This window comes from Patiria miniata, unplaced genomic scaffold (genome assembly GCF_015706575.1).
Source record: "Patiria miniata isolate m_02_andy unplaced genomic scaffold, ASM1570657v1 HiC_scaffold_24, whole genome shotgun sequence".
NCBI classification, from domain to species: Eukaryota; Metazoa; Echinodermata; class Asteroidea; order Valvatida; family Asterinidae; genus Patiria; species Patiria miniata.
Window position 1 is genome coordinate 9,831,846 of NW_024037063.1, and position 23,244 is coordinate 9,855,089.

The following is a 23,244-nucleotide window of genomic DNA, read 5'->3' on the forward strand; positions in this document are numbered from 1 at the left end:
ATGACGAATATCAGTGAAAAAGCATACTAGAATAATGAAGAATACAAAGTCTTCAGGATGTTTAGCACGGGGTGTGTGGCACAAATACAGAAGTCCAGAATTTGAGCCACATATGAATATATAGTCGTTCAGGCTTTTATAGAAGCAGGATATGGGTTGAAAGCTTAAGGAGATAATGTTGATTGAGGACAAAACCAGCGAGCAATAATAGAGAAATAATCATGTAAACCTTTGCCGGTATGTGACTGTGAAGCACGGTGGACGACAGTGGTGATAGTGCGTTAGCCCTCCATCGGTATGAATGTAAATACACACAATGGTATACAGCGTACCGAACAACAACATTTAGGTGATACATTCACTTTTCTATAGTACGGTGTTATTTAGTACAAGGAACATGGCAAAAATCGTTTGGCAGGTACAGGTATTAATAGTTTTCCCCAAAGCTGGCACTTCGCTCATTGAATGTGACAATGATAACCTGTAAACCAAGTTAATTTAAAGTTCATGATCAGTTTGTGTAGACTTCTTTTCTTCTTTTCTTCTTTGTGTTTGCTTGATGACCAGAAACAATGGCAGTCTAGCACTGCACACCAACCTCAAGCATCTGCAGCAGGTTAGTAATATTATCATGTTCAGAATTATTGAATTGATACATTTAAATTAAAAAGTGTAGACCCCCAATGGGACCACGTCTCAACCACAAACGTAGCAGCACTGTTTCCAAAAAAGGACACCCACAATGACCACAACTGCTGTTGCAAATGTAATCGTGGAATCACACAGTTTGGCATTTCGGGACATAAAGCAGTATGATGTTTTCTAATTATTCAACAATGACTTCTTTATACGATAGCTTCACCAACCCAGGCATTTGAAACAAAACCACGTGGCACAACGAAAAAGTCATTCATTCACGACGAAGTCATTAAAAAGGCTGTATCTACGCCGATGAAAATGAAAGAAAAGTATCGCTCTACAGATCTTGAACCTACTCTTAACATCTGGGACTTTGCCGGCCAAGATTTGTACTATACAACCCACCAGGTAAGTAACATTTGTTTGTGTTGAGTATTGACATGTATATTTAATACTGTGTTGCATGGTGGTGCGTCAGCAATGGCACCTAACAATTATACAGCAAAAAAATCCTTCGGGAAAAACTAGCAATTTCAATTTCAAAATGGGCGTGGCTTTTAAGACCACGCAAGTAATTGTTTAAGGAGCCTAATGTTTATTTGAACTTTTTATTTGGAAAATATTGTTTATTGGAAAATTGTTTTGTGTCAGTTGTATAGAACTTAACAAATTGCACAAACAAAAAAGTCTTATACGTCATATAGAACTACACAATGGTGGCCTACCTTTTTTTTAATCAAATCTGTTTGTAGACATTTCTGTCTTCTCGGGCGATCTACCTGGTTGTTTTCAACCTCAGTCAAGATCTTGACAAACCAGTGCCGTTCCCAGATAATGCAGCATGTAACGATGTAAGCACAATTTATTTTGTATCAAGATTCATATAAAAACTAGTCTGAGGATCATTCACACATTCACGTGTGCAGAACCACACAACAAACGTCTGATATATCCGAGCATACACATTTCATGCGATCCCGCGCGCCAGCCAACCGGAGTCGACAAAATGTGACATCATTTTGATCAAATATGTAGATTATAAGCTGTTGGTAGGTCAATTTTGGCTGCTATGTTTTTGTAATACAGCAACGGGTTAATACGGACTGTATGTTCAGAAAGCCCCTCCATGCGTTTTCATGCAGTATACATTTCTGAAGGTTCTGAAGGAAGGCGCGATAGAAGGCGCTCGCTGAATGGTCAGAATTTGGAGGTCAGAACACTTCTTGCTTTGCATAATAAGCCTAATCACCAAATCACCATGCGAGAATATCATGGACGTTTGTGTGCAAGCGGCTATTCCATAGATTATATCAAAACTTGATGCATTCACAAATAGATTTAAAGTGTTTGTATAGTGATCTGAATTAGTTAAATGGCAACAATTGAGCACCTTTCAAAATGATTTATATCCAGAACAGACCATGTGTTTGAGATTTATTATATTTATGCCAAATTTCAATAAGATATCGGGTACAGTTTGTCCTGTTAGTAATTGCAAACAAAATGCTGGTATTGCTCTGGTGAATCAAGCAGACACACAGTTACTACCATGATTGGCATGTTTTAGAACATGCAGGTACTTACCAAAGTGTCTTGTGTGTGTCGGAAAAAAAGGACGTTGCCACCTACTTTTTGGCCTACCTGTGTGTGTTACTTCTATTGATACTTAAAGAAAACATACTATATTAGGAACTGAAGGATTTCCTGCCAATTTAGTTGTCATGTTGATGCTAGTTAAGAACAACTACAGTTCCAACGAAATATAAAAGTTTACGATATTTAAAATGTACATGTAATTGCAGAATAGGCATAATTCAAATTAGGCTGCTTCACACATTCTGAAAATACCTTGCAATGATTGCCAGAAAACACTATACATGTTAATGTAGCATGGAAAGTCAGTGAATTTTGTGGTTAAACATGTACATGTTGATATGACAAATAGACCAGCAGATTACGTGCAATGTCCTTAAAACAAGTAGCAACCTGGGAAATTGTAGAATATAAATTTAATGCAAGACTCACCAGTTACTATTCCTCCATGCTCGAGCCACATGCATTCCAGATTCCAGATTCCAGATTCTCCAGAATTAAAAAGACTTGTAATTTGCAGTAGTGTTTTAATATTCACCCTTACTTGCCAGCAATGCATACTTGTTCACGACTTGGCTTGTGAGGATGGGATGCACTGTACCTACATTGTTGAGGTCTATAATCACGTTCTGGAATTGAGTATTAACTAAAACTTTCCTGTCCGTAGCTGTGTCTCAGATAACATCTTTGTATTATTCCACCAGGGAAGCGGAGGTTCTGTCACATATAGGACATCCCCTATTCAGTATTTGGATTTCTGGATGCAGTCAATTTACACCTACACCAAGAAAAACTACTCACAAAAGGAATTGAAGCAGAACTCCCCGCCAATATTCATAGTTGGTACACACAGAAACAGTGTTGGTGGGGATGATATGCCAGAAGATCAACGTAAAACTTTGGTGAGTCCGACCTTCTGTATAGTTTATGTCGGATAAGGAAATGAGCATTTGTGGTTATGCACAAATTCAAGTGCATGTGTGGTACTGGTGAGCCTTTTTAAAATTTGATTTAACAAGGAGTGCCTACATATATTTTGTGTATCAAGGGTGGACAATAACCATATTTTGCACTTATTGTTTATGTCAGAAGACTTCTGCTTGGCCAGTGTGCCAATGAGGAGGTGTTAACTATTTCAATGTGGAAATTTTATTCAGAATATAACCATCTCGTCTCTTCTGACCTTAGCTCACCTGTCTTTTGTTTAAGTGTAGATAAAGAAAATATTTGACCGGATTCACAATGAGATCAAGGACAAGCCGTACTACAGACATGTGGTTTCTAAATTCTACTCAGTAGAGAACTCTCTAGAAGACAACAGAAAGGTATTTGAATATTTATGCTGAAAAATAGGAAATAGAATAATTATAAAATAAAATAATTTCTGTAAAAAAGAATGATCGGATATTTGACTGAACCAGGACTCACTCAAATTTGTGTCCAATCTTGTGAGGCCCTACCTTTGTTGAAATCATGATAGCCATTATTTTGTTAAGTCGGATAAATTCCACTAATTACTATAAGTTCCATCCCCTAAAAAGGAAGATATCAAGATGTTAAGGGATTTTAAGGGATAGTTGGACTCAATTGGCATCATTCTCACTACAGTGAGACAGATTTAGTGCTTTATGTAGTGGTCAATTGAATATCCCTTTAAATAAGCACTAAATATGTAAATGTCATATGAAAATTTGAGATGAAAACAAGCTGTTTATATTGCAACGAGATTTGAGTCCTCATTATTTTAAAATTATATCCTGAAACAGATTCAAGAACTACGCAAGCACATAGAAGACGTAGCAGAAGAAGAGCCTTACATGGGAGAAAAAATCCCTTTGGAGTGGCTGACGTTTGATGATAAGAAGGGAAAGATAAGTGGTGGAAAACCTGTTATGACGCTGAAGCAGGTACTATTTTGATGTTGATGTTGATTTAGTACAGATAACGTACCTCTTATGTGAACTGAACTCCTCAGAATTTAACTGTGTTCCCATGCAATTAACATGCATGCTTGGGAAGTGGATCCGTGTAGTTTCGTGTATAATTGCTGGTGGTACCAAGTAAACCAGATGCAGTAAATGTGGCTGACTCAACATAAGCCTTTCCTATACTATTAAACAACTGGTTGGTTGGAACTTAGTATTCAGTGGTCTGTTTGGACAGTAGTATTTCTAGCTCCCTCACCATCGGGACAGGTGAAAATCAGCCAACATCGCATGTGAAGGACCAAGTAAGCTTTGAAGAGAACATGTAATAGGATTTTTATGACTTAAATACATTTAAAACAGCTTTCTTGCCATGTAACTCTGACTTTCCACCTCCTTTGTAGCAGTAAAAGGGAGAAATTTCAACATTTTAGTTGTTGTGCTCATGAAAATTTCCATATTCATGAGCCAAAGCGTGATGTCATTCAAGGCAGAACAGTAGTGTCTCCATAGCTTTGTGTAAAAATAAATATCTAACTCTTCTTCATTTTTCTTGAAGTAAGTACCACTTTTTACTTGTTTATTGTGTTACACAGCTTGTTTGGACAACAGTAGTGGCTAATATTTCTTCAAAACTTTTGTGTGGGTAATTTTGAAGAACTAATTGTTGTCCTGTTCATATGCACTTTTGATAAGGAGTACCTTTTGTGACAAAAGCAAAATAGCGCCCTTTACGTGTATTGATGAAAGGATTTGCTAATAAAAACTACCACTTTCTTGTCACTTCCAATGAAAACAAGTATTAAGATCTTGTATGTATTGTTGAAACACATGGTAATGTGCATGAAAACAAGATGAGCTGAATTTCCACTACATGTTTCCTTTAAACAAAAAGTTAGAAAGCAAATGTGAGCAGTTATATGTTACGCCCCCTTCAAACGTCGAACTTCTGCCGTTATTTGCAGTCGCAAAAAAGCGGCAGATGTTGGGCAGTTGTTTCAAACATCGATTTTCTGTTGAGCGTAATTCGGTCGTTCAAGATGGTGGACCAGGACAGGAGTCATATGGGGTGCAGACCAGAAAATAGACTTCCATTTATACCTCAGTGGAAATTACGCATGTGTGGGTGTTTGAGACACCCATCCGAATAAAGTTCATTTCATCATCTTTTATTTTCCGCTTAGTTTTTTTGTTTGGGAAATGTGATGACGTTTGGAAGAAAATTCCATCCAAAGATGATCACCCCTAAAAGTAGTCCTTCGGCCCATTGCCGATTTAAAAATGGCAGCACTCCATTGCAAAATAGAGCCAAAAAGGGCCCACTTTCATCCAAATTTCACGGAAATTCGAGCTCGCAGTCCTGTGCACGGCTTCAACCCATCTTGTTTTAAAACCCTCAGGTTCATGGCCCACAAAGTGCTCTAATAGCGAAAAAAACAAGGGCATACAAATCGTGCCGGCGTTGGCAATTTAGGGCCTTTTTACTGGCCTGCACCCAAACAATACGGCAACAAAATTCTTTCTGTTAGAAGGAGGCACGCTGTCCTTCAACAATCATATTATTTCATTGCAGGTGTTATTAACAAGGAGACTTTTCATTGTTTGTTTGTTAATCCTGCTGCTCCCCCTTTCTAAAAAAAAAAAAAAAAAAAAGGTCACAACATCCCGATCCTGTCTGCGTTTAGTGAATAATACCGGTTGCTGGCTATGATGCTTACTACGAATTCGGAGAGGGAATTCCTGTCGACGTTTCGACAGAAAGTCGTCTGTTTCTTCAAAAGTCGACCTTCTGCCATGTCGTTATCAAGGGGTTTTCCAAAGCCCGCACGTTATACTACAAGAACTCAATACCAACCTTCTCCGTACCCCTACTATTATGTGGTGACATTAACCCAAATCCCGGACCTGGAACAAATCGATCTGAAGCCCACGGGAAAAACATATCCTGCCTTTTATGCAATACCCGCAGTATTCGCAGCAAAGGCCCTGAACTTGAAGCATTCCTCAGTTCAACTTCCCCCGACATCTTGTGTCTCACCGAAACCTGGCTATCACCTGCTGATACTGACGGAGTACTTGGCTTCCCCGACGACTACGTCATTATACGCAGGGATCGTTGCCAAGGACGCCGTGGCGGTGGTATCTTGGCAGCCGTTAAGTCATCACTGTCTCCTACCAGGCTGTGCGTCCCTGGGCATGACGACCTCGAGCTTGTGTGGGTATCCTTGAAGCTGGGCTTTGAAACTTGGCTACTTGGGCTCCTGTATCGTCCACCTTCGTCTTCGGCAGCCTTCTGGACCAAGCTTAAGGAGGCCATTGAATCACACCACATAGACGGCAATGATGGATGTTTCATCGTCGGTGACTTCACTGTTGACCTCTGCCCTGCACAGACATCATCTCCCCACCGAACCCGGCTTCTAGACATTGCAGATGACTTCAATCTTGAACAGCTGGTGACGTCTGTCACGAGACCCAACCACAGCCAAAACAATTCTAGTCAGGGTTCAATCATTGACTTAGTCTTCACCAACCATGCTGACCATGTTTTCTCCGTTTCCACCGCCCCCAATCCTGTTAACTCTGATCACCTTGCAGTAAATATTATATTTCGCTCCTCTCAACCTCCCCCTCGTCCTGCAGTACTACGGTCCTTTCTACAAACACAACGAGGCGATTTTGAACATTTGCGGCAGTTAATACATCTCATTCCCTGGTCTGCCTTCATTGATTCCAGAGACATCAATCAGTCTGCTGATAACTTTCTGATCTTATTTGATGCTGCGATCAGAGATTCCATCCCCAGGGTAACCAAGCGTAGATCCCGATGCTCGCCCTGGATCACTCCTGAACTAAAGAAACTGATCAATAGAAAGCATAAACTCTTTAACTTAGCTCGCAGATCCGGCCTCTTGATTGATTGGAATTTGTATAAAACTGTCAGAAATAAGTTACAAACTTCTGTTCGCAGAGCTTACTGGCTATATGTTAATAAGTTGTTTGAATCTAACGATAACAGACGTCAATTCTGGTCTTTTGTTAGGAGCCGGAAACAATCACCTCCCCCACCGTCATTTAGCCATAACGATCGTAAAATTACCCATCCTGATGAAATTACTTCAGCTTTCAGTGATTATTTTTCTTCTGTCTGTAAACCTTCAGGTCCAGTTCCCCATATCCCTCCTCCTTGCTCGCTACCCATTCCTTGCTTAACGCATATTGATGCATCTGTTGGCCAAATTGCCGCATTGCTTCGAAACCTCCCTTCCAATAAATCCCCTGGACCTGATGGTATCTTGCCTGGTATTCTAAATAAAATTGCCCCTGATATATCTCATCCGCTCAGTTTGTTGTTTGGTGCATCGCTCAATGCGGGAGTGTTGCCGGACACTTGGCGATGCGCCAATATAACACCTGTTCACAAAAAAGGGGATAAGTCTTTATTAACCAACTATAGACCAGTTGCTCTGACATCTGTGATGTGCAAAGTACTTGAGCGAATTATCTCCCAAGCCATTAACGACCATTTAACTAAATTTGCCCTCCTCAACCCTATACAACACGGCTTTGTTAAACACAGGAGCTGCGTTACCCAGCTGGTCAACATTCACCATTCTTGGTCATCAACCCTGGACAGACGCCGACCTCCCAGAGTGGATGCCATTTTCCTTGACATGTCTAAGGCGTTCGATACAATGCCACATCACACCCTGCTCGAGAAGCTAGCAACAACATTTAACGTGCGGGGTGAATTGTGGCATTGGATCCGATCGTTTCTGACTGGTCGCCGGCAGCGAGTACTCTTCCGGGGCGGCGTCTCCCCATGGGTGGACGTCACCTCTGGCGTACCCCAGGGTAGCGTACTCGGACCATTGTTATTTAATCTTTTTGTTAATGACATATCCAATTCCGTTTCATCTATTTGCGTGTTATTTGCAGATGATATCCTCTTATATCGTGACATACAATGTTCCAATGATCAGGTAGAACTTCAGTTAGATTTAAATAGTCTTAATCACTGGTGTGACCTAAACGATATGACTTTCAATACTAGCAAAACCAAAGTTATGCATATCAATAGAAGCCGCCATGTCAATCCTCCAGTCTATAAACTAGGAAACACCCCACTCATCACTACCAACTCTTATCAATATCTAGGCCTCACTATAGATGCTAATCTCAGCTGGACAACTCACATTTCCTGTATCGTAGCTAGAGCCAATCGCCTTTTAGGGTTTATAAGAACAGTTGCTAGAGGATCCTCCCCTAAGGCTATTTTCGCTTTATACAAATCACTAGTCCTCCCCATCCTTGAGTATGGTTTGCCAGCATGGCACCCGCACACCTCAATTCTACAACGTAAGCTTGAGAAAGTCCAGCGGACAGCTACTCGTCTTGCTCTTGGTCAAAGGCGAGGGGAAATGTCGTACGAGGACAGATTGCAGCGGCTTAACTGGCACCCCTTAACCCTGAGACGTAACTATTTGTTATGTTCCTTTGTTTTTAAGGTTTTGTACGGTCTTTCAACATGTGAATCCCTTAGAAGCAACATTGTTATCAACACTCGTCACATTGACTCTCTCACATTCCGCCATCTTCCTGCGCGCACAGATTCGCTGCTGCATTCTCCTTCCCGTCGATTCCCAAGGTTGTGGGATAATATTCCATCTCACATCCGGGATGCTGCTGTGATCTGTCCTCTGACAACATTTCTCCGCCAACTGAAAGATGTCTGTTTAAATGTCTGATTTTGTTTGCCATGATTTAATTTTGTCCTCCCGGTTTTGACAGGGAGCATGCAAGTGTAGGAACTGGTCCTTCCCCCTCCCCTCGACTCTGTGTTAATTTGTGTGCTATTTCTCGTCCTTGTCGTATTATGTCTGGGACAACATGCTTCCGAGCAACAGTAATTTAGTTTACTTTTGTTGTCCCTGACCCGCATAATACTGTTGTTTTTTTGTGGCAGTTTATTCATTGTGTCCTTCCTAAGATTCAGCCCCTTTACTTGCATGCCCCCTCTCTTACCCTCTTATACCTACCTCGGTTTTTTTTTCACTGAATCCGTTCTCCATGCTCGTCTGGCTGCCCTCCGCTCATTTGTTCTGTTTTTGCCCTTTTGGCTATTTGTTGTATTCGGTTATTCGTTCTTTTGTCATTTAATTGTTTACATTTTGTGCCGTTTTGATTGCTTGTTGCTGTTCTGTTGAGGTCGAATAAATAATAATAATAATAATACTAATAATAATAATAAGTCTAACAAAAACTGCCGTGTCAGAATTTGAATTAGACACGGCAAAAGTTCGATGTTTGAAGAGGGGCTTACTCACTTTGTTCTGAAGATCCGAATTTATTCAATGGAAACAGGAAACATGTTGATTTCTGCAGCACGTTCTTACGTGTGTGCATTGGAATGATTTCATTTCAAGATATGCGATAATGTGTGAATTCAGAAGAGATTGATAGACAAAAAAGTAATTCAGTGTCTTCATTTTGATGCTAGGTAATGGATGGCTTTGGGATTGAAGATGAACCTGAACTGCTGACGATGCTAAAGTTCTATCACGATCTTGGCCACATAATATACTTTGGAGGGGATGGTGCCAAGGAAAGTCAGACACTGAAAGATGTTGTCATTCTGGATCCACATTGGCTGATCAAAGCCTTTAAGAAGATCCTCACTGTTGAACCTCGAAAAGAACAGGTAAGTCTATTATGCATTAGAAGATATTGTGTTTGCATCACAAGTCAACGTTGTTTTTACCGGGGGGATCACAAAGTCAACTTAACTCCCCTCCGCCTGCCCCCCCCCCCCATCACTTAAGTTATTTCATCTTGTAGTCCTACCGGGCAATCACTTGGTTTACATACTAATATATCTATTTTCTTTTGCTTTCTGTGGTTTGTACAAGAAACACCAAGGATAAGGAAGGTTGGTCTTGAAATGTACAAGGTCAATTTCACAGTAATGAGATAAAGAGCAAAATAGTTTGGGGTATAAAACTTAAAAATAACAGTTGGAAGAGCTTAGTCTTGAAAGAAGATCATAGATGTTATTTGCGCTCTGAGTACACAGTGTCTGTTGCGGCTGCAGAGGTCGGTGTTACACATGTAGCAGATGAAGGAAGATCTTTGCATTCGGCAGACCCTCTACTCTACGCGAGCTGGTTATTTCTTTTGTCCACCTAAGTGACCATGCGACTACCCTTGTGTTCAGTCTTTCCGCCAGGTAAACCAGTCTTCCACGTCAACCTCCCAAGTGCAGGGGTCCATGTCATCACAGGCCTTGATGTCCTTCTTGCACGTGTTCTGGAATCGAAGGGCTGGTTGCCATACGTGGTGGTTGCCAGTGGTAACCTGGATATTTAGGATACACTTCAGCAAGCATTACAACCGTCATGTTTCATCGAATATTCCCTCACCAGGGAAGGTGACCCTACATCAGCAGGGAGAATATGCAGGGGAGTCCAAGATGAAAGGACCAAGATATCTCAGAGTGGGATTCGATCCGCCAGCTAGGTGATGCCCAGTGTGCATTTGAGGCACTACTTATGGAAGGTCCACATCTCGCTTTTGTAGAGCACATGCTAAGGATGCATGCCTAGTAGAGACACATTCTCCCAAGTGTTGGCGCCAAGTCACAGGCTTTCATGTCCCTACAATTTCCCTGCAGAATCCGTTCAACATATGTCTAGCTCTGTGTCAAAGGACACATTGCTCAGAGTCGTCAATCCCAGGCGGGTGGAGCTATCAACCACTTCCAGTGCGTGTAGTAACCTTCGTGTAGTAATCTTGATCAACGGGGCATATTGCTGGCATCCTGAGCACTGATTGGTCTTCCTTAGGCTGATTGTGAGGCACTGATTGGTCTTCCTTAGGCTGATTGTGAGGCAATACCCACTGCAGCATGGTCGAAACTGTCTGTTAGTCCCTTTGAAGAGCTTCCTCAGTGCGAACTGAGTCTGCAAACAACTTCTCAACATCTGTTTAGCACCGGTCACCTAATTCACCTTTGTTTGGTCGGAGTGAAGCCATAGTGATGATGAGTGTCCCGTCAGACCTTTTTTGTAATTAGATGTATTCAGAGGAGTAGATGATGGCATCAGACCGTGGAGCTCATCATTGAAGTCATATCTGATGTCATTGGACGCACACAACTTAGGGGCATACACTCTAACTATGTAAGCAATTCCGGAAGCAATGGTGTGGCAGATTCACAGCAATTGCCGATCCACCTCTAGGCGCTTCTACAGACCCAAGGAGTGAGTTCCTGACTGCAAAACAAACTCCAGCTGACAGGGCTCTTTAATATTTAATTTGTCCACGTTCTTTCCAAAATAATGTGTAGTGCGCTTGAGGGATCCACGGAGGGCTGCAATGTTCACAATTCAGTCTGGCGATTGCCTGACGATGATGGCAGTCCTTCTAGAGTCGCCTACTTGAAGCAGGTCATATCATCAGAAATGTCTTTGCCCATTTTCCCAACATTCCAGCTTGCGAATCGAAGGAGGCTACTTAGACGTTTCGTCTTATATCTTGCTTGCCTGTGCAGAGTTTCCGTTTGCTTGTTATGCCGAAATAACAAGCTCCAAGCTCCCATTATAGCATGCAGACACTGGCAGGTCATCACCTTAATTGGCAGGGGCTTGTCAACTTGGAGCGGGAGGTTAATGACCAGTAGAATGCCATGTTCCGTGCCTACGGAAGCAACCACTTGCTACGGGTTTGGGTTTATGCCACTAAGTTTGGTTTATGCATTGAAACTTCAGCCTCCTGTGCTGTTTCCACACTAGTAAGTGAGGTTGGAGTGACCTCACCAGGTCGCTGGCCTGGGTGGAGAGAATGGCGAAACTGGGATGCCGAAACAACATTTCCCCCTCTCGGCCTCACTGATGGGGTCCAAAGGAGTGCAAGGCATCAGCTTGGCTGCAGGAGCTACTGGAATGGTGTTCAGTGGTGTGCACACTTATACACCTACATGTTTATGTAACATACCTAGTGTGTGCATTCGTTTGTTTTCGTATAGTTAAGAAAGAGATCTGAAAAACCCTCATTTTACTCACAGTGTTAAAATACTTTCAACCAATTTTCGATTCTCTTTTAGTGTTTCTTTTCATTTTGCCACGGATAAACCTAACCCAACAATTGCTCTAAACCTTTTTTCCTTAGAAGAGGGAAACATTGTGTGGACGTGGGCAAGTCCACACAAAGTCGTTGCTACCTGGTTTATGTGCACATCTTTTGTTCGGAAGTCCACACAGTGAATGCAATGCTTGTACATTTATATTCCAAATTTTGTAAAAATGTTATACCCCGAATTTTCTGTTGCGGTTGACTCCTCTAGACTTGGACTCGTCTGAGGCATCAACAGTGGGACTCTTTACCCTTAGTTGAGGCTACACATGGTAGATTGCCGACTAAACTCTATCTGACCTAGACTAAATGACAAGTCGTTAGATAGTCGTATTTTGTCTGTGAACTTCAGTTTAACTCAATCGGCCGGGTTGCAACATATCTAACGACTTGAAGGTTACGTTTTCCACCGTTATTCATGTATGCGTGAAGCGCAATACATATGCAGTGCATTATTGCGGTGAGATCCAATGGCGCACCGCAATGCAAATGAGGACTCGTTCATTCCGTCACATGGGGAGTTCTTCTCAATACGTCGGGACATGTTTGCAGATCGGGCGACGTTTTTAAGGCCAAATCACTCAGCTTGGCCAATTGTGTATAGAAATAAAATGTATCATTGTGACATACTTGATTTATTTCAGTCATGTATGCCCTATAACGAATTTTGAAATGTTGCACAACACAAAGAACAAACCCTCGAAGTAATGAGAATGACCTTCCGTAGCGGCCTAGAATACACGCTGGAATCTGAACCAATCAGAGTGCTCGCATATAATTCGCTAGCGATTCAACATACTCCCATATGTTGTGTACAAAATAGAAAACGTTTTCGCCAAGTCGGTTATTGAACATCAATAGTCAGCATCATTTGGTCTGGGAACCAGGCTTCGCGCATTGCAGTGATATTTTGTGTGTGTGGAACCAGTAACCGGTACCTTCCGTACGTGAACATTAGCCGACTTGGCACCAAGTCTATATCTGACTCGAAATTGGAATAATAGTTGTTCTTATCTAGGCAGACTTCCGATCTAGGTTAATTAGTTCTGTCTACCCCAATTTGTGGTAAGAGTTCCTTCTTATACGCAATACAAGTCTTAAAAGTTCCACTTACCTGGTTCGACTTTGTTTTAATGCACGGGACTCGCTGAGACTTTGTTGTTCTGTAGAAATAGTGTCAGCACGAAAAGCTAGATGAAAGTGAAAATCTCTATTATTCTGTGGTCAGCACGAAAAGCTAGATGGTTGAAATTGGTTAGGAAATGCTAATGTTGAAAAGCCGTGCTGTAAATTGGCGGTACTTCAGAGAAAATGTAGCTGCTCAATTCCTCATTATACCATGGTATGTCGTAACTCAGTTAACCCAAAACGTCTAAACCAGGTTTTTATACTTAGGGCATGGGTAAAGACAGTTAGTAAATATTAGTTTGGTGTAACAATTTTTTTAAAGATCTTAGTTATTGATGGGAAAGAAATTACACAATGGTCTTGGGTTTAAAACTCGTGTTTTACGTGAAATGTGAGATAGCCTCGTCTTTATTAGCCAGTTGTTGTCTCAACATTCCATAATATTCCATTGTGTCATGGATGTTTCATTGTAATTCTAGCTGCTAATGGACAAGGCCGTAGTTTAATACCTTCAAAAGTGGTCATGCCCCCAGTGGTTCTTTTGCATTCGTATGATGCACATGCCCTTTAGCAGCGTCATACATATTGTACTGTTAGCATGTGCACTTCATCACTATTTAAATTATGATCATTTAGGTTCTTTACCTGACCAAATTGCCAAACTTGTTTTTGAGTCACCAAACCTCAAGTTCGAGTCCGAGTCCGAGTCTCGAATATTATAACTGGAAACGATAATCTGGTACCAAACACTATCAAGCTTGCATTTACGCAATATCAAGTGTGGACGCTGGGATACTCCGGATACATGTTGCGATACATTGATTTCCCAGATTTATATATCAAAAACAAGCCAGCGTATGTAGGGTATCTAGATGCGTTTCCTCTGTATCGCTTGCTCAGGAGAGGACCGTCTTGAAAATTATTTGTAATTATATTGAACAAAATGAGTGATTTGTGGTAATTTTGGTCAAGTCCCGAGTCACGCAGGTCGAGTTCGAGTCCAAGTCTGAGTCCGCTGGGTCAAGACCCAGTCCGATTTATTTGTCATTGTGACTCGAGTCCGAGTCCGAGTTACAGAAAATGGCATCTCGAGTCGGACTGAGTCCAAGTCCGAGTCACGAGTCATACCATTTATAATTGCTCAGTTAGAAATAAGTATCTGGTATCTGCGTCCCATATGCAATATTATGAGTACATGTCACACACACCATCAGACAGGGATGATGTTTGAATATATGCGCGTATTTATGAGCAAGAGCTGAATCAGCTTCTTCATCAAGGTTGAACCTAACCCGGGGTAAACCCTAAGGCTACCCATTGTTAAGTCTCAAATTTTGAAAGCCTATACTTGAAGTGTGTGTCGTTTCATACCTATTTGGCATAAATTGAGTTATTTTACCCATGTGAAGTTCAACCCAAGTTTCGTTTCTTACGTACTCTTACACTTTTTTTGTAACAGGGTAAATGCCAAGGGCTGCCGCTTCAGTATTTGTTGCGCAACTCAGAATCTGTTCATGTACTGTTGCGCCTAATCAAATCCCAAATTAAAAAAAAACATCTAATTCCAAATGAAGAAGCAAGTGTCAAGGACATGTGCAATGCAGCAAACAAATTCAGTGAAAGCATCTGCCTGTGACCCCAAAAGTAGATATAACGCCACGAAGTTCAACACAGGGGAACCTGGCTCTGTTGGCTTCACACTTTCAACTATTCAGTGGTAAGAAATGCTCACCCGTGTCGAGGATTTAACCAATCTGGCGGTTGACATGGGTTTGGAAGGGATCAAAAACATTCAGTTGTAAAACACTACTTGTTTTAACCCGGCACTACCTTTGCGTCAATCCTGAGTTCTTCCAGGTAGAAAATTTCTTGTGAATTTAATTAAAACCCTAAATTACAACATCTAAAGGAACAAAATCATTGTTTTTGTTCCCAATGGAGACCGTAAAGTATCGCAAATCTTGGGATCGACTGAAAGACAAAGGAATATTGGAGGATTTTCTTATCGACCACATGTGGCAAGACATCCGTGAGCACAAACAGGCCCTGCTGGATCTGATGGACAAGTTTGACCTTCTCTGTGAGCGTGTTGATGAGGTATGTTTTGTAGGCATTCACATTTCAAATCTAGAATGTAACGGGTACAAGCAAACGTGATTACAGCTAGTGGTTTCAGTAAACAAGTTCAGAACGGCAGTATAACACACGTTTCAATGTATGGGAGTGGATTCATCCATTGCCAGCCATATAAGTATAGTATACAAAATCTGACTTATTTTCTTATGGGAGCCAGGTGGGGACAAGGGGTCATTCATAACATAAGTACATCTAGACTTTCTTCCGCCTTTGAACATAATTAGTTAACAATGGTTGGACTGGTCCATTGGACTACAGCTTACCAAGGTAAATCATACTTCCAGTTCTCAATATAGACCTGCTATCAAAGTGAATAGCAGGGGTCCAGGACCAGCTTAGTTGGGTTATCAAACTTATATATTTCGACTAGAGAACCTTGCATATCATCAGGCATGCGCAACGTAAGTCACAAATCAGACAGTGACCTGTCCAGACTTGAAAAAGCTAAATCATGGATCATATCACAATGATCTTGGAAGTAATCTTTTCGGAAAATGTTTTTACTACTTGAGGTAACATGTTTATATTCATCACAAGTTTGCTATATATTGAGGCGGAAAGTGCGTATAATCATGTGGCTACATGAATGTGTCTCAAACCGCAACCAGAAGCCAGCTCTTTGAAATTCAGTTATAGCGTGGTTATAGTCTGTAGTACTACTGTTCATACACAGATCAGGGCGGTCAATTACGTCTCAGCCAGTGATAATTAAGCCTTGCTTGTCACGCTCCAGCCAAAATGGCAATCAAAATGACTGTCCACTGCCTCACTTTTATTATTTAAATTGTACACTGGTGTATTCATCGTGCAAGAGGTTTCAACTCGTTTATCAGTACGAAAATCAACATAACAAAATAATAAGGACTTTTACAATGCAAGCTACCTCCTGCAATGAGTGATGAATCTCTCTATCGAAGCAAATGTACATGTTTAGGCCTATGAGTGTTTTGAAAAATGAAATAGGGCAGTAGGAATCCTTGCATTTTCTTTCCAAAGCTCGCAGACACCTTACCTGCGTATTTTGTTTGCTTCGTGGAACTATGTTCTTGCATATAATTTACCTGACTGCATATTTAGACAAAACAAAACGCAAATTCAAAAAAAAAAAATCTATGTTCTGTTCATCGAGCAGGCAGGGTTCTACTTTCATTTTTTTGGTCGGAGACTAAAGACATACAATTGCGATGGTAGCATAAAAGATTAATTTGTGTTTGCTCTTACTGCATGATAGGAAACCTGTTGACGAATTTTTGTTGTTGAAAGATTTCAAAATGGAATTGAGCTGTGCACCACAATGACCTTTTATTTTCACATGCATTCCTTTTTCAAGCCATAATGTTTCCTGGAATGCATAATATACAACTCCTGTGGTTTCCGATCTCGCCATTTAAAATTCTCTTTTCTTATATTGATTTTCGTGCTGACAAACGAGTTGGAATCCTCTTGCATGATGTGCAACAGTGTTTCATTTGATTAATAAATGTAAGGAAGTGAACAGTCATTGTGGGCGGTAACTGTGGGTGGAGCGTGACAAGCAAAGTTTTTGAGACCTAAATGATCGTTCTGTGTACGGTCAAATCGAATGTACTATCAATACGTTGTCGGACTGATCTCTCTAAGCCTTCTCAGAAGTTCAAAAGGTATTTCAGCGAAGATTTTACTACTATACATATGTTCATCTTATAAATAGTGTAAATGTTTTCCAACTTAGTCTCGAGAGGAAGAGAAAAGTACCCCTGCTTCATCCACGGCCACACAGCCTTGCCCCGCAAATGCATCTTATTATGTGCCTTCAATGTTGCGGCAGCAGACATCACGTTCACCTCAACCTCAGACAACTGAGATGAACTCAAACGTGTTCTATGTGGACTTCAAAGAATTCCTCCCTGGTAATATGGCATCAAACGGTAGTTTACACAAAATGAAGGAACACCTTTTTCATGCATGCCTGTTTGTATGTCTGTTTTGCTGTATGTTTTTGGCTGTCTTTCATATTTGTATGCTTCATACAAGTTATACTGTTTTAGGTTCTACCTTTGATCAAAGTTAGCCAGAACCTCATTTATTTCATTTTTAATTTAAAGTTCAACAAATTTAGAAACAGACTGGAGCGGGGTTTGAACTTGCAATCTCGGAATTGCTATTCCGGTGCTATAAAACTGGGGTATCTATCCCTCTTCTGATCATTTCCCTTTTTTCCAGATGGATTGCACCATCGGTTGGTTGTGCGAGCTTTGCGATGGTCTCAAAAATTGGGTGGAACAAATCCTTTCCTGCTCTATGATCGAGCAAATTTCTATGTAGATGACCATCACAAGTTTGCACTGCAAATGGTGCACGAATCAAACCTTGCATACATCAAAGTAAGTACATTGTCTAGTGTTGATGCATCGCAAGAACCCATTCAATGGTTACGGGGGAACCACTGTGCATGTGAGGGATACTTCACGCCATACGCGCATAACCCAATACTTGCACATGGTGCACCTGTACATCTCTCCCACACACGCTTACATATAGGCATAGAGGTGGGGTACTTCCTTTGTTCTCGTGTACTAAAATTTTGCAACGTCGCACACTAATGTCAAAATGCTATTATTCTAACCAGAGTTAATGTCCTGGGCTGAAATTCGGACTTAATATCCCTTTTCTAAAACTCTTCCATTTGCGACGGATCAACCCACCTTGGAAATTCCTAGTTTTTGAGTAAAATCCATATATTTATTCGTGAAAAACTTGTGGGGTACCAAAACGGTACCCAGCAAGTCGGTGGGCATTCCTTGTGGGGTACCTCCCATTGTTCCGGCACCCAACAAGGCAGTGTTTGTACACGCACCGAGACTCTCAAAATTGTGTACTATTCATGCACGGAGTCCATTTGCCTGAGTAATAATCCCCCCTGGAGTGAAAAAGAAAACCCCCACAAACCCTACGTTTAACATGTATTTATCTTTTTTGTCTTAAAAGCTATCAATGTTTGTGAAATTCACATCCTGTATCCGGTATTTACTTTAGCAGTTTTTAAATGACCATGTATCATGACCTTCTCTGTGTTCTATAGGTGAGTGTCATGAGGGTAGAAGTTTATCCACCTCCACAATATGTCAATGCACCTTCAGCTGATGTCACTCGTAAGGTATGTTAAGTATAGACCAACATTGTATGCCAAAGAGAATGTAAAAAAAACAGTCATAGCCTACACTGAGAAAAAAAAACTATTCTCGTGTTCAATAAGCATTATATATAGTATTTTTGGGTAAAGGTGAAGTTTTTTTGCATCCCTCCCATCTCTGCGTACAAAAAACTTGCAGTTAAGACGAACCAAAGAAAAGTAACTTCACCTCGGGAAACATGTGGGGAATTATACCGTTTTTACTTTTTCTGTAGTACAGCAAGTGCATTTATGTATTTAGAAAATAGGCACCATTTATTTTGCAGGACAGAGGATCTAGTACTGTTTACCTTGCTTTTCTCTGGGAATGGGGAATATACATGAAGCATGCTGAACCCTTGAATTTGAAATTCCTTATGTAAATGGAAGGTGTTTGCTTGAGGTTAGATAAGTATAGTGCATAGGTTTAAGTTTGTTAAAATAATACGGAAGGCATCAATTAAAGTCAATAAAGCTCTGTGTTGCAGTGCGTATTGGAATTTTCTCACTCTTTTTTTACAAACTGGAATTCAATGCGACATATACAGAAATATGTAGAGTGTAATTGTTTCACAACAGGTCAAAGACTTTGTGGAAGAGAATTTGCAGAAGTTGAAAACCATGTGGATTGAGCGAATCAAATATTGCATTAGTGTGCAGTGTCCTAATGAGAATGACAAGGTTACCCACTTTCTACCACTGGAAGAATGCTTGGAAAAGCCAGAAGTTGTCTGCCGCTTTGAGAATTCTCAAGTAGTCATCAAAACGGACAGATTCCAAGCCATGTTCAAGCAGGAAAGCTCCGAGGAAGAAGCTTCCGCTCGTGGTAAGTAAAGGCAGTGGCGTAAATCCGTGTCAGCGAGTGAGGGATGATAAAATGCTAAAATTCCTGTCGAATAGGGGTGCGGGGCTCGACAACATAATGACACAAGGGGCACTTATAACAAAATGACACAAGGGGGCACTTGTATCTCAACCTAACATCAAAATGGTGCGTTTAAAGCTGTTGTTTTGTTTGTTCTCTGTTTTTTTTAGAACTGTTTAATTTATTTGGACTATTGGAAAGTTTTTGTTTTTGTTTTTTTGGGGGGGGGAATGATCCAATGCCCCCTCCCCCGTCTCCCGGTCATCAAGTGAATAGGGGGAATGTTATCCCCCCCCCCTCTCCTGGATTTACTCCCATGAGTGAAGGCATGCGATGATTGTTCTGCTTTTGATGATCCTGCTGCTGCTTTTAGTGCTCTTTGAGAACATAAGAAATAATACGAGTACAGAAGATGTACCTGGCTCGGAGCAGGTTCATTACAACACCATTCTGTGTGATTTTATTTGGGCACATTATTGGCAATGTATCACATCAAAATGGCAAAAGACAAAACACTCACAAAAGTGGTGTTGGCGTCTTATTATGTGCCACATTTGTCTCATGCACTGATCCTGTAATTATACTGGTGCTGCCGCTTTTTTGAATTTGATGATAAAGTGAGACAGATATGAAACCGTTTAGAAACAGAAACTCTTTAACAAGGGAAAGAGTCTCGGGAGTCTCAGGCTGCTATTTACATGAAGCTGGTTTTGTCGAGTAAAATTCCTCTGCTGATTCATGTAGCTTGAGGGTACCTCTTCAAAATACAGGAGGGCGCCCGTTGATATCCCTTGAACATTTCCAGATATTGACCCCTTAAAGCCCAAAGCGCCAAAGTCCCAGAAAAAATATAGTCCCTGGGATAAGGCCATTAATGATTATTATGATTAATCTTAACATAATTGTCTGTTGTAAATAGTATACCTTGCAACATCTGAAAATGATGCTTTCAAGTCTCACAGCCGGTATTTTTGCCTTCAAGCTAAAAAAAAACACTTATTTTTGGAGCTTATGTTTTTTGTTCCCTTAATACTGTATTCTTGCTTTCCTCGGTGCATTATACTGTGTTGAGATATGTTTTATCATTTTCTGTTAATTTTAACTGGAATGGCTATTGGATTAAATATTATATTTTTGCGATGTTCAATTTGTTTTTATTGTTTTGCCCACACAGAGGATATACAGCCCATGAGTGATATCCATTTCAGACAGATAGCGAAAGACATTGGTAACGAGTGGAAGCAATTGGCCTCATACCTTGGTATCAGAAAAGAAGAAGTTGACAAGATTGAGATAGATCACAGACAATCGGTCAATGAGCAAATATTCCAAATGCTGGTACTGTGGAGGCAAAAGCGTGGAAATAAAGTGAACGAGATGCGCAAAGAGCTCATCGATGCTCTAATACAGGTTGACAGACGTGACCTAGCAGATAAAGTGCAGAATCGCTGTAAAGTAACTCGTCGGTATCGGTCGACTCAGAAGAGGAGATGTAGATGTCTTGTTTCATAGGGGTTTTTCATGAGAGGTATATCGCAGACTATCAAGAGAGATTAACAACAGTAATTTGTTCAAGGCATTTGCATGAGGGGGACAGTAAATGTGTCAATTACAACCTCTGTAACGCATGAAAAAGTGCTGAAATCACTTTTGTTTTGCTGGTCACGCATGTTTGCACATAATCAGTGTGGTTAAACATATGTTCAAAAGTTGGTAGTCTTCCATACCACTCCGAAATAATCTCCTATCAGATTTTTGATAATTTTAATTTTGTAAAATATGACGTATGTTTTATCCAAAGTATGACTTGCTACTGGCAATATTTTTCATTTTCCCTTTCACTTCCGCTATTTGAAAAATCACGACAGGAAAGAACTTGTACATGCATCATTAGAAACCTGGTGTTTGCCAAAAATGTCTTTGGTTGTAAATTGGAACTTCTTCATTCCGTCTGTGTGTATTTGAAAAAAAAATCAAATGTATAACACTGAAACAAAAAATACTCGACAGTGATAGTGTAGGTCAAAACTCAAACCACACAAATGAATATTGTGCCAAATGTTTATTTTTTTTACCATTCTACTGGCTAATTTATGGTCGTGTTAAATCTGTACAGGGTGTATCCAAAATACGAAACCCAGATGTAAATGTAATAAAAAATAAATCAATTAAATGTTTTAAAAAAAGAGTTAAGATCATGTGAAACACCAATGTGTCCTCTTTCCAATGATACTTTGATGGTGTATCTGTGGTCATGGATGACTTAGTATTCATTGTTATTCGGTCAAGGGTCAAAACCTGTACTGAGCCAAGTTTTACCTGGCTAAGATTGCTGGCTCATCCGTGGCCACAGGCACACAATCAAGGTATCATTGGAAAGAGGACACACTAGTTTTCCACATGATCTTTAACTTATTTGAAAATGTTGATTACATTTTTTATAATTTACATTTACATCTGTTTTTTTTTTAATATATATATATACCCTGTATAATGAATTGGATTCTTTATATACCCTGTTTAATGAAATATGTAACATAAGTTCAACTTTAATTTCATTCACCTGCAGAAGGGTTCTACATCAATCTGTAGTTCAAATATCAAACCACACATATAAATATCGTGCCAAATGTTACTTTTTGTACCATTCAAAATGGTTAACTGGGTTAAATCTGTGTACAATGTGTAACTGATATATTGTGAAATACATGTAGGTTCGAATTCTTCATATAATCTGTTTCACTCACTTGCAGAAGGAAGACCTTTTCATCAATTTCCCAATTTACTCTAGTGTTTCTATGCTGTTCTTTCAAAATAATGTTATGCTGCCATATTCTCCGATGTCGTCAATTAAACTTCTACCTGGCTACCTCTCCCTCTGATACATGTTTGTGTGCATTCTTGTAACACTAGTGGTCCATCAGCCATCTTGCATTGTGCGAACATGACCAGTCCACTTCCACTTCGTTGATTTTATTTCATATTCATGACTTTTTTTCTCGTCTTTTTGTAACACCAAGTTAACAAAACATGTTCAATATGATGCTTTTTATTTCTCTTTGTCCGTGTCTGTATCATATGAAACTTTCGAATCTAGATGAAATTGAAATAACAGTGACCTGTCCAGTGAGTTTACTCCGATTTTTGGAAGTCCATGCTTTATTTAAGATATTGAAAAACCGTCGTCCATGTATCATTATACTTACAAAAAGACGGATAGTCTAACTGCAAGATGAATAGTCTAACTGCAATCTTGTCTGAGCTCATGTTCCTCTGTTTTATTTTGAATGTGTAAGTTTGGTACATTGTGAAATTGTATTGGTTCCACTGTTTAGTAGGCATGTTTTGATACTATCATGACTTTGGTCAACACAGATTATTGAGATAGATTCATTCATGCATGTTGGTCCCCTAATGGTAGGGGCCATTGAGTTGTCAGTGTATTTGTACTTTTCACACGTATCCCCCGTGTAGTTTACTAAATAATAATAACATACTTTATTGATTTTTTTGGAGGTATAAATTTGTAGCTCATTGTAGTACCGGTTTAAAGTTTCCATTTTATCATCTCATAAAAATGTTTCACTTCTTGATGCAACTCAGTGTATATAGTAACCGGCCCAGTACTTTGCGCACACCAGTTTTGTAATTCCTGGCATTTTGGTTGTGCTTCTATA

The 23,244-nt window shown here is 40.2% G+C and overlaps 1 protein-coding gene across 1 annotated transcript; it reads left to right on the plus strand.

Moving 5' to 3' along the window:
* The first annotated feature begins 957 nt into the window (after nt 1-957).
* On the plus strand, nt 958-21,353 carry LOC119731909. Its single transcript, XM_038205194.1, has 12 exons — nt 958-1,047; nt 1,392-1,490; nt 2,937-3,134; nt 3,447-3,557; nt 3,999-4,139; nt 9,658-9,858; nt 15,357-15,512; nt 17,263-17,440; nt 17,754-17,914; nt 18,613-18,687; nt 19,282-19,528; nt 20,742-21,353. Exons 1-12 carry the CDS (start codon nt 958-960, stop codon nt 21,077-21,079), a joined length of 1,995 nt encoding a protein of 664 aa, XP_038061122.1. The 3' UTR covers nt 21,080-21,353.
* The last annotated feature ends 1,891 nt before the right edge of the window (nt 21,354-23,244 follow it).